Source organism: Schistosoma mansoni (assembly GCF_000237925.1).
Source record: "Schistosoma mansoni, WGS project CABG00000000 data, supercontig 0041, strain Puerto Rico, whole genome shotgun sequence".
NCBI lineage: Eukaryota > Metazoa > Platyhelminthes > Trematoda > Strigeidida > Schistosomatidae > Schistosoma > Schistosoma mansoni.
Genome location: NW_017386027.1, coordinates 1,540,268 through 1,552,332, shown reverse-complemented (window position 1 = coordinate 1,552,332; position 12,065 = coordinate 1,540,268). Strand labels below are relative to the sequence as shown.

The 12,065-nt window shown below is 35.8% G+C and overlaps 1 protein-coding gene across 1 annotated transcript; it reads right to left on the bottom strand.

The window, feature by feature from the left end:
• Positions 1 to 1,249: 1,249 nt before the first annotated feature.
• Smp_062980 (tetraspanin, putative) lies at positions 1,250 to 11,374 on the bottom strand. Its single transcript, XM_018790700.1, has 6 exons — positions 11,288 to 11,374; positions 9,857 to 10,123; positions 8,062 to 8,157; positions 5,994 to 6,104; positions 4,569 to 4,649; positions 1,250 to 1,408 (listed from the first exon to the last, which is right to left on the bottom strand). The coding sequence occupies exons 1-6, from the start codon at positions 11,348 to 11,350 to the stop codon at positions 1,319 to 1,321; spliced, it is 708 nt and encodes a 235-aa protein (XP_018646094.1). The 5' UTR covers positions 11,351 to 11,374; the 3' UTR covers positions 1,250 to 1,318.
• Positions 11,375 to 12,065: the final 691 nt, after the last annotated feature.

Here is a 12,065-nt window from a genome sequence, read left to right as displayed (position 1 = left end):
TGAGAACATTGTCATCACCGAAGCAAAAAAAATTTAACAAATATACATATAATAACACAACAATAAACAAATACATGAATGATTAGATCTATTCCAACGAATTAGGATAAATCATCGTTTAAAACTGGAAAGGAAGGCCCAAGACAGAGTTGGATGAAGAATGCTGGTGAGCGGCCTATGCTCCTCGACGAAGGGTAACAGGTGTAAGTAAGTAAGTCATCGTTCAAAACAAAGAATTCAGAGGATGAATAACAAAGAAAAATAAATGTTCTCATTATGTTAGCGTGACAAATGATCGAGACAAGTGTGTGTATAGGAACAACTATGATGTAATATGTAAGGAAAAGTGTATATAAAAATTGAACAAAAATTTTATTCTTATAAATTACAAAAATACACACACACACATGACAAATGACAGTGTACTACTACACACAAACACACACTGGTGAAATGGTTGATAAATGTATTTATAAATGAAGGATGACATTAGTGAAATGATCAATGAAACCGGTTGAAGAAGTACAAAACAAAAGTGAAGTACACACAAATGTTTATCTACATAATAATCAAGTATTATAGTAATCATCATTTCTTAAAGAATAAACATATCTACTTGGTAACAGTATATTCACACTCACACACACACAATACTCGGAGAAAAGGTAAATGACCATTGGGAAAATTCCAACTTCCCATGGAACATGACAAACTGACACAAAATTTAGGGGAAGAATGTAAAAATTGGGCACCATTTTTTTTTAAAAAAATTAGCATAATAAGTGTTTTTTATTACGATACGATGATAGGTGTTGTGTGTGTGGGTGTTAGATGTTGCAATCTGACTGAATTGTGTACTTACTATTTTTTTTGTAATTCATGAAGTCTTCCTTATTTATATAGAATAAAACTCACGACGATAATGATGATGTAACCATGAATAAACATAAACACATACACAGAGTACCACTACGTTGTGTATGGTACAGGATTAATGAAAGATTGTATGAAGATGAAATTGATCATTCGACGGTGAAAAAAGGAGAAAGATGTAAAAAATCTTTCACTTAGATACACTATGGAAAAAAGATAACTCATATGAAATGATTGAATGAGTCTTGTAACTATGTATGTCCAGAAATGAACAAGAAGAATATAAATACACATACAATATTCATTGTTATTTCCAAAAGAGAGATGAACAATACAAAGTTGGAATTAGAATCATAATGAATGAGTTCGTGGAGAGAAACGTATCGGAGAATTGTACTTTTAAAAGTTAAGTTGGTCAAGTGTTTTCTTTAAAAAAAAAACGAACTTATGCTGTTTGTACTGCACGATAATAAGCATTTGGATCACGCCCATTTACAGCACAACAAAGAGTCATTGCAAATATCAAACCAATCAGCTAGACGGAGATTATGAAAAGAAGAAAAAAAACAAGCGTGATGTCGATGTTAGTTAGTTAATCAAACCGTTATAATTAGGAAAATGACAAACTGGGCAATCTACTTTTGAGACATTATTATTCTTAATTAATTTTTGTATTGGTTGTTTGCATCTTCCCAACTGATGTTAAGGACTGTAATTGATCAGTCTCTTATTGATATATGTGCGTCCTGTGCCGATTACCCCCATTTCGCCTTAATTTGAGGTGGCGTTTGAAGCGAACAGTACTGGGTTCGAGTCCCGGAGTGAACATCAACTCTGGGATGCAGGTACACTCAGCTGACGAATCCGATGTAGGACAAAATGCGTGTCTGGATTTCACTGCTAGCCACCATCCATCTTGGCTTATTATTACTCTTGGTTTTTTATCTGGAATTATAAACAGTTGGGTTAAGGGTTTCCTTTATTCGTCTAATCTACAAACTGTCTGTATAACTTGATTTTATCCCTAAAATATGATAATTTAATCATGAGATTAGTATTCTGATTTTCATCCTGTATGCCATATTTTCATTAATTATGGTATTCTCTATTCTATTGTGCATCGTGGCCTATATGTTTACGCAGTTAGTTGAATACCTTTTGAGCTAACACCCATCGTTTTCTAATTCGGACGTACAGCTTTCCCACCACTGACAACTAATCAGGGTCCGCCGAGCAGATCGTTAGTTGGCCACTCAATTCCAGCGTGGAAAAATGAAGCACGATGTGGAGGTTTCAGATGTGACATTTATATAACATATCCACACTACTGAAGCCCTTGTTTTAAGATGTCAAAGATATGATTGGTACACATACAATCAGAAGAAAACTACCTTGCTCCTTACGAATCATTCTTTTACGGGGTTTCGGCAATTCAGGAAGTAAAACAGAAGAATATATCTCGGACGCAATCAAAAGGATACCTATTCCCCCATACTTCTTACACAGATGACGTAGTCTCACTCAAAAAGGGGGATGATTGTTGCTTTATTCCAGGATGTCGGGACATCCTATAATTCCAAAACTTTTCGAAACAGAATAGTCAGTTCCCTCACCAGTCCGTCATCTTTAAAAGAAGTCGACATTCAGTTGTCTGAGTCTGAAGATTTTTGATGCTTCGGAAGTCAGAGTTTCCTGCAGAGCTCTGATATGTTGGGTGGACCAGCCGCCACCGGCCACGGAAGATCCGACGGTCTGATCAGTATTGTCGGAGCAGCAGACTAGCTAAGCTGTCCCTTAATATTTGGCAGTAATAGAAGCCGACTTGACTATATCAAGCCGTTCAGAAAAAGACGTTTACTGGCTACCAAAACTCAAAATATAATCGGCGTAAACTAGTTGGTGATCAAAGTCCCGACAGGTATTCCAAAAGGAGGGACAAGATTATACACAACCACGCCATCAGCAGCTGATCATGAAGTGACGAATCTGAATCCAAGCTTGAATTGAAGAGGGGGATGCCAGATATCACATCTGGGACAATTATGCCGGAAGTTGATGCTGGCCAGAAACAAATTATCCGAGTAAAGTTGCATGAGACAGTCATGTCATCGGATCTGGGACAGACGAGTCCCCATCGGCCACCAAAGCTAATATTCTCTGTCTTCAAAGGACCGGCCTGAGCATTTAAATATCCTGCTAACAGTACTTTTGTCGAATTCACTTTATTGAAATCATTTAGATAATAGTAAAACACATCCTTGATTATACCCGGGCTGCAATTTGTAAGAGCGTAGGTATGTGTTGTGAAAAGACGTTTTTCATGAGTTTCTTCTCATTTTTGTGGGAATTCCATATCTAGCAGCAAACAAACGACTGCTAATAGGGTATTGAACCAGTTGGTACTACCTCAGCCGTGGCGCTGAGTGCAACATCAATGCCAGTTAAGCCAGACAATGCCACGATGTCTCGAATAAGAAAACATGAAATGGGCTTTTTAAATTGACAGATAGAGAGTAGATTAAAAGTACTTCGATATAACCTTGAATAAGGATGCCAGAGACCACGTATAGTCCAGTTTCATTTTTAGGTCCCTAAATTAGTGTTTTTCTACGATGTGGACAATCTGGATATGGCAACTAGACTGACAGGTCTAACTTCTTAAACCGTCCAACAAACTTATGTTGATTTGTAATGTACAAGATTAAGCTAGATTTAACAAGGAATACGTTGAAAACTACATATGATCCTATTTCTAATATGATTATAACCTAACTTTTCACTTCCCATTTTAGTTATCAACCTCATTAAATACTATTTGCTAACAACAGTAGAGAAGTCGTCTAACGATTGAAGCCCTCATTACCAAGTTAACATAAGCGGCAAGTTCAGACCCTCATTTCGTCCACTTCGGTTTGAGATGGCAATAAGCATTAATGATGACCAACACAATAAGGAATATAACGGAAAACTGTATATATGAACTTGTGCTTAATCACACAGTTTTGTCGCAAACGGGTTATCTTGGATGTTATAATTAACTATTCAGTAGTAGTAATAATAATAATGCCTTCAGTTTTACGTGATCGTTACTATTCTTATACAGCATTACCTTATCATAGTCACAAATCACTAAATTCTATACAGAACTCTGAAACGATATAGAATTATCTGTTTCTCATTTGGCTGAATACGCTAAAATTAGTCGAAAACATCAGTTATTCAAAATGCAAGAATATAATTTTGCATAGTTTTATCGAGGAAGAAAATAAAACTACTACAAACTTGATGAAAGTGTACAGCTTTCAGGGAAGGAAACTTACAGAACTGAGACTATTATTGAAAGGAATATGTCTTAAGTCAGGCATTTTAAAGCCTCATTTTTGGGAATGACTAAATGTAAAGGAAAGTCTATTTATTAATTTACTTGTTGTTATATTAAAACTTAATCATACTGTCAACCAAACACTAGTTACACTTTCAGCAATCGATGCAAAACGCTTGTTTATTCGATTATTCATGAGTTTGTAGGTATCAATGGCAAACAATTATTTACTCTGACGAAGTGGCTTACGTCAAGTCACGAAACATCAGAAGTACATTTTTCGACTCATTGGGATATGACAAAAAGTATATTATTATGAGGCTTATTACGCTAGCCATATACACAAATACATGCTTTTTTACATGAAACTTACCTCAATGAGGGCTATTGTAATAACCGAAATACATATAATTAGGAAATTATGCATGATATTGTCAATTCTTTCTTTACAACCCTAGAGATTAAACAAAAAAAAGAACAGATCATTTGGTTGTAAATAAAGTCTGAATCAATAATAATGATAATAAAATGTAACTCATTCGCTCAGTACAAGTTTAAGTATACTTGGCTTTCAGACACACATTGGTTTTATGTGAGGACCACAGATACGAATACCCAGTTGGTTAGACACAAGTATCCGAAATGAAGTATCAACTCTTGTAGTATATCAACTGAAAGTGGACTATGTTAGTCGGTAAGTCACTTCAAACACAATCAAAAACCAATTAAAAGGGAAGGATTAAACAATGGTTAAAAATTCAAGGGTTTAATGGGGACTTGCCCATTCTTAGACACTATTAACTAACACGTCAACGAGCAGTCTGAGATAACTTTGATACACTTCCTATTCAGACAGGTACACGATATCTGAGGTGTATTTTATCTACAATAACTGAAAACTGATTAGAATAAATGTGTTGCATTATCAATAGGTCAATCATTCATGGCTATTATTTGGAAACTCAAGATTTCATAAATGAAACAAACGGAAATTGGCAAGTGAAAATTTTGCGTGGATTTTCTACAGAAAACGAACGAAAACCGAAGAAAAATCAAATGCCTGTTCAAAGTCGATGCATATATGAACATACATATCCTGAGATTAGTTGTCTGTTTAACATACACAGTTTAAGATGTGTATATGATGTATACTGTCAAGCCATTCTACATATCGACACATTATTTATTTATTTATTTGAACACATAAATATTGGTACAAAGGGGCACCAGATATATATGTGCCTCACAAATCTCACTTGATTTGTGTGAGGGCTGTGATATACTGCCCAGGTGCCCAAAGCGAAACAGGTGGTTTTCTTAGGGGGTCACACCCAGAGCCTTTGACCTAAAGATCTGATCCACAAGGCAGTGGAGTATCATGAGCAGATGCAGTCCCATGGTAGCCGGTGACCAACGATTGATTCATACGCCAGTTGTTCCTTCAGGATACTGGAGCCCATGTGCATCATTGGTTTGGAATCAGGGTTTTCCAACTCCCCTAGGTGGACTTTCCGTGCCCACCAACCCGGTTAAAGCGCCGGACATTCGCTTTTCGTTCTCTCAATTTCGTAAACAACACCCCCGCCAAGAGAAGGCAATGAGTAGGACTTCCCTAGCAGAGGCTATATACGCATGGCCATGTGAGAGTATTTCGAGAAGGAGAGCGGACTCTCCCCACTCTCGGCCGTACCAGGGCATTTGGGGGCTCGACACATTTATAGATACAAAATGTATGGATTTATAAAAATAAATGAAATATTCTGAAATTTACGGAGCTAGACAGCTAATGCTTACTTACCGTTTGAAAACTGAGCAAAGCAAAATCCATAGTACATTCACCATTTAAACAACAAGAAGGGACTTTAGCAATACCATAGTCTGTAGGTCCATTGTAACCGCAACATTGAAACTAGACAGCGAAATTCAAACAAATATACATATTCTGATATTTTTTTAACATACACAATTCGATATGTACATTTTTTTAAAAAAGAAAATCACACTCAAATGCTTAAGTGGATTGGTTAGTCATAAAGGTAACGAACTATGCGAAATGTGCTTTCTCTTCTTTTGGTAACTTTACATGATAAAATGGTAGTGTAGGAAACAAGACAATGTGAATTGGGAATACAACTTTTAAGTTTTGGGCAACATTTCAAAAATGAATGACTTTTGTCTTATATGGTGTAACACAAGTAGCAGGAATACTTTTGTGTTTAAAGTTATAGCGAAAATTAATTTTGTTGTCAGAGTGAAAACGAGTGTTAAATGTATAAAACACTCAACCAGACCACATGGTTGGGATGTGAGATTATCGAAAGCAGTAGTTAAGGAGTCTAACTTTCATTCATTGAATTCCAGATTAAAACCCCCCTGTCTACTTCGATTTGAGCAACCGGGTAGTATTATTGGCCCTCAGACTGAATATGCCTCACATTCAAGTATCTGGTGAATAAATTAATTCAATTTCAACAACACTGGTGGTTTTATCTTAGAATAATTCATAATAACTTAGGTGCATTCACTCTTTATCTTCCCTTACATCTTGAGTCCCAAAATCTCCTCGTACATTTCTCCGTCTGTCTATACCTAATTTTCATAGTACTACTGATACTGTTATTACTTTAACAACTCTGGGACTTTTGTTGATAATTTTATATGTTAATGTGACATAGTAACTTGAAACCGATGCACATATGTACTGGGCTCTATATCGCACATGATTAACTGACAATTTCTTCTAGATAGATTGTGCATGACAAGCAAATTAAACCTATCCATAAACCCCTAATCATAACCCAAACGAGAAGCAATGTGGGAACTCCTAAAAAACAACTTGGATCTTTATGGAGACTTGAGAAGTTGGATGTTTTATAGGCACATGGATGTTTTATTTAATTTACAGACAGGAAGACCTGAAGACTTTAACAGGTTTACTGATTGCGTGAAGTATTTATTTATATTGTTCTTTTCTATAAACCATTCATTTACAATGGGCTAAAATTCTTCGTAGTTGTTTTAATAATCGCTCAGTCGCAAATTCCTATTCTATACACTTACCTTTCAAATAGCAAAAATACTAGGTAAACTGCAGAACGTCACACGAGCCTATATCGTCTCAGATTGACTTCATTCAATCGTCAATTAAGATCTAATTCCTGTTTCTTTTTATCACACTCATCTACTTTGAACTTACTTTGTTCGATGCTGATGAAGTATTAAAATTAAACACAAAAAAGTACAACTTAACAGTACAATTCAAAACACTAAGACATCTAAATTTCAGTGGTCAACACCTGAATAAATGAAACACGTCTTTGTGATCAATTTGTAGAAAGACCTAGTTTTTTCCTTTAAGCTAATGTGTACGTAGCATGTAAACATGAAAAAGGGTTTAAACAGATTAAAAATATTGAACCACTTTCATTACCAAGAAACTTATGGTCAACTCGAGTTCCACACATTTCAAAGATAGGGAGAAATACATTCTTTCTTGGAGCGAAACTTTCTCCTTTTTATTTTTTCGTCATATATATATATATATACACTTTCAGTAATAATACTTCAGAGATTAATTTACCACATGAGACTAAATGACTGACTTAGCGTATAAAAATGACATGGTTCTGTTTGGTGAAAACGACATCAAATGTAGTTTTCTGAACACGTTGAGTAACAATCCAAAAACATTCGGGATGTAAAGTAGGTGAAGCAGCGTTACAACATACGACTACCAAGTCACACATGTAGTTGTGGTGATTACTAGGGAAATTATGAGTCGAAACACATTTTTACAAGTAAAAACAATACCATGGCAATTTATTCTTGAATGTTATGGGAGTAAACAGAAATATGCAATATCTTACCATAACATGGATTGCATCCATCCATCGAACTTCATTGTTGGAATTTTTCCAATCTTCAACACCTTCTTTAAGTGTTTCGTGGATAATTGCCCGTGCCTAGTAAAGTGATGAGTTAAAATGCACAAAGCAAAAATGCAGCATAAAGGAATAAATTTGAAATATTTTCTGTGTAATAACTATACCATACAATGTTGTGTTCAGTTGCATAAATTAATAACATGACTATCAACATATATAATCTATTAATCTGTGATTTCCTTAACTACTTCTTCCTAGACTTTTCAGAGATTTTGCAGTGTTGGAGAGTGTTGAATCCAAATAGTAAAGTACGTTGTGAATCTTTTGATGTAATTATGTTTGTCGACTGACAGCTGAAATCTTGGAAGCCATTCGAGTGTTATTTTATCAGATGTATAATCTGTACCCTATTCGCTTTATTATCCTTGTATATCTTCTAGAAAAACGAAACGCAGATGATACATTCACACGAAAAAGCACAAACTCTACAATACCACATCTAACCCATATATTACACAATAAACAAGTTGTAAGGGCCGACTTAACCAAAAATGCAAACTCTTGAAACTGCTATTTACATTATTACTGTTTTTGCTAAAATTTCATGTAACTTTATTTACGTACAGACTCACTTATTACATTTAGTATTATCATTAAAGTACTTAATAGGATATTTCAGTAAAATATGGACGTCGTTCGAAGGACAAGTGGAAGCCGTAGAACAGTGAAGTGTTATTCAAATCTCATTTGGTACCTGTCAGTTAACTTAACAGATCACAATCGGAGTGAGATGAAGCCCTTTCTTATTTAACACACATCCTGGTACAAGATGTCGAAAAAGTATGCGACGCACAAATACTGTACAGAAATAAACGAGGGAATGACTGTATGTCGTAAACTGACTTTTCCATCTGAGTCCTAGCGTCGGCAAATAACGCAAGATGTGAAAGCCATTGGGATAGGATTCGTAACAGATGATCAAACCACCGAATTCGATCTTCCTAGAGGATGACATCAATGAGCCCGAACACAGCGTGGAACGTCCATATTACCAAGATGGTGCTGCTACTGAATGTTAGCGACTGGACTACATGTATACAATTGGTTTGAACCTAGTTTCTTAATTTTCCTAGATGCACATTCCGTATTCCCCTTCGGATGTATCAGGGCATTTGGGGGCAGATTCGTTAAACTGTAAGACGACCATGTTATCATTAGCGTATCACTTTATTCCTTTGATCACTAATTCCTAACTTTATGACTATTGGTGAAAATACTCGACTATCCAAATCAAAGTACGCAGGATGGCGCTTGAATCAGTGATGTATTTACTGAAAGTCAAGTGCTTCGATTATTGTTTTAAATAAAATAACACTTTGAATGCTAAAGTTATCAGACAACCACTTAACAGATGGTTGTAAAACGTTCAAGATCAGACGTAAAGTGTGCACCAGCAAAGTTAATCTCAACAGTTTTTTTAACTAAAACTTGTTGCAAAAGAGAAAATATATCATTACCCTAAAGCTCCGAATGCGGCTTAACAAGAGAAATAAGTAAGCCATTTCTATCATTAGGTATACCACCACTACAATGCTGTGAACACATTTGCGCAAGATGCTGAGTAAAATCATCAGCACTGAAACTGAAATTTACACGAGATTAAGATTACAGTTTAATAAATGAAAACCGAATAACTGAGCCATTGTAGCTCTACATCCATATTATTGTTTAGAACTCTTTGTAAAATATATATAGTCAAATACAAATTTAAACTTACTTGTTCTCTATGAACGAACCCAGCTACGCCAATAGCAATTTCGATGGCAAAAATAACCAATAACAGAGCAAAATAAAAGCCCAATAAACATCGACTATAGTGATATGAACCACAACAGCCTAATATTCCTAATACAAAGCTCAGAGCCCCAATAGCAGCCAGAACGATATAGGTATAAGCCAATATATTGTGTTGATCAGTACCTCTAACTCCGAATGTTGAAAAGTAAAAGTACAGAGCAGCGGCTAAAACGATCATCCCTATGATCTGGAAGCAGAATAAAAATTCAGTACAATAATACAGACTCTACAGAAATATCAGAAAGTCTACTATGAAGTTAATTACATGAACTAATTTTACACAAAAGAATTACACATGTTCAAGCTAAAAAAAAATTCAACTATATTGTTTAACAATTTCTGCAAGTTTGCTACTCTCCAGATTCTTATGCTCCTGAAAATCTGAGCAGACTCTCTAGTTCACTAGGTTACTTATCTACCGAAGAAAGTTGGGAGAAAAATTAATTTGCGGAGTACAAATTTTCCGAGCGTAACATAATGTTAGGGTAAGTTACTATCACCAACAAACAGGCGGAACACGGGTCTTTCTCGTAGCTCATCCTTTCTAGTTTCTGACCAGAACAGAAAAACAAAATTGCTAGGTATACGCTTCAGTACTTTTGAAAGCATAAATTTGCCAGTAGAAATCTCAACGTTGAAACCTGACTATTTACCATAAGTGCAGTTGTACATAGATGTGCTGCTACACAGTTAACCCTTACAGTATGAAAATTTCTAGCTAGTATACTTGGATTGCTTTGGTTCATGCCTCATCCAAATCCATTTTTCCATACGGCTAAATAGCACTTGAGGATTATGGCTGACGTCAGTTCGTGACATAGTCCCTTACGCTAATCACAGTTCCTCAAGTTTGATAACCCTTTTAGCCTTAGCAAGTTGGTACACATGTTCAAACCCAAATAACCATCTCCCAAAGTGACCCTAAGTTATAGTCTCACCAAAACATTCAGTTATATCAGTGGACGTAGGTGTAAAACTCCCGGTGTACCACGCATCTTTACGAGTATGTGCACAGAGAATCTATTACGCAACCGCAAGTATTCTAAATAAGAATTCTCCAGAACCACGAGATTTATCCAGACAAGATAATTAACGCCAGCACCAAACCTTTTTATCCAATGTGATGTCCCCGATGAGTTAAAAAAAAGTAGACAATGAGATCAGAATAGATTATAAGGGTTTAGAATGTCACAAAATAGGGTATGTTTACAAACTGAAACCTTGTGGTCACAGAAGTCCTGATTTCATTCGATCGTTAACGATCGAACTAGTAATTACTAGTTTTAAATGATTCTAAACAATATGAACAAACGTTTTATCACTTGTTATAATACACCACAAAAGCACTTACTGTAAACAAGATGTTGAACACAATCATCAGCACACGAACGCATCCTGCACAAGACTTGCACATCTTAAGGAAATATACTACACCACTCAACGATCTTCCAGAATTCAAAGCAGGTACGGACCCCGGGTAAATATATTAACGATCCTGGCTCAATGTCTTATTGACAAAGAGCCAATTCAATATTCAATTTTCAGATTCGGATTTGTGTAGTAAGGAAAGAAGGCCTACGTCCTATACTATTTTTTCTCAAGTATGCCTCTGTGAGTGTCTAGTCTTTTCTTGAATGAGTTAACTGTAGGTGCAGATACCAGTGCTTAGGGTAACAGGTTCCTATAATTGATGGCTCGGTGTGAAAACTTGTATGCCACGAGTACTTTATTCGTTCTTTTTTTCTACTCGCCTGCTATGTCCTCTAAGATATCCCGATCTAGTGAGAAGAAAGAGAGAGGATATACTAGGTCCGAAATCATTTCTCTATTGGTTGCTCATTCAGTAAATATCTTGAAACCTTGTCCGTCTAAATGGAGGTTCAGAGACACAATCATGCGTGCAATAATCAGTATAAGCAGTCAAGCAAATCTCCTGCAAATTGAAAACATCTCTGTCGAGTTTACTCCAGCACTGACTAACGTTCAAGTCATTATAGCTGTAAATAATTACCCAAAATCAATAGCTTTCTTAGTGTTCGACATTGGATGATAACCACGTTGTTTAAGTGGACTTGTTTAACTGAAGGCTTTCGGTCATGCATCCGTACCAGATCACGTTGCAACTCGGC

Coding starts and splice junctions, on each gene's coding strand:
- Smp_062980 (XM_018790700.1), bottom strand. CDS start 11,350: ATGTGCAAGTCTTGTGCAGGATGCGTTCGTGTGCTGATGATTGTGTTC. Junction 8,158..9,856: donor GGTTCGTTCATAGAGAACAA/GTAAGTTTAAAT, acceptor TCACTTTACTAG/GCACGGGCAATTATCCACGA. Junction 4,650..5,993: donor CTTTGCTCAGTTTTCAAACG/GTAAGTAAGCAT, acceptor TTTAATCTCTAG/GGTTGTAAAGAAAGAATTGA.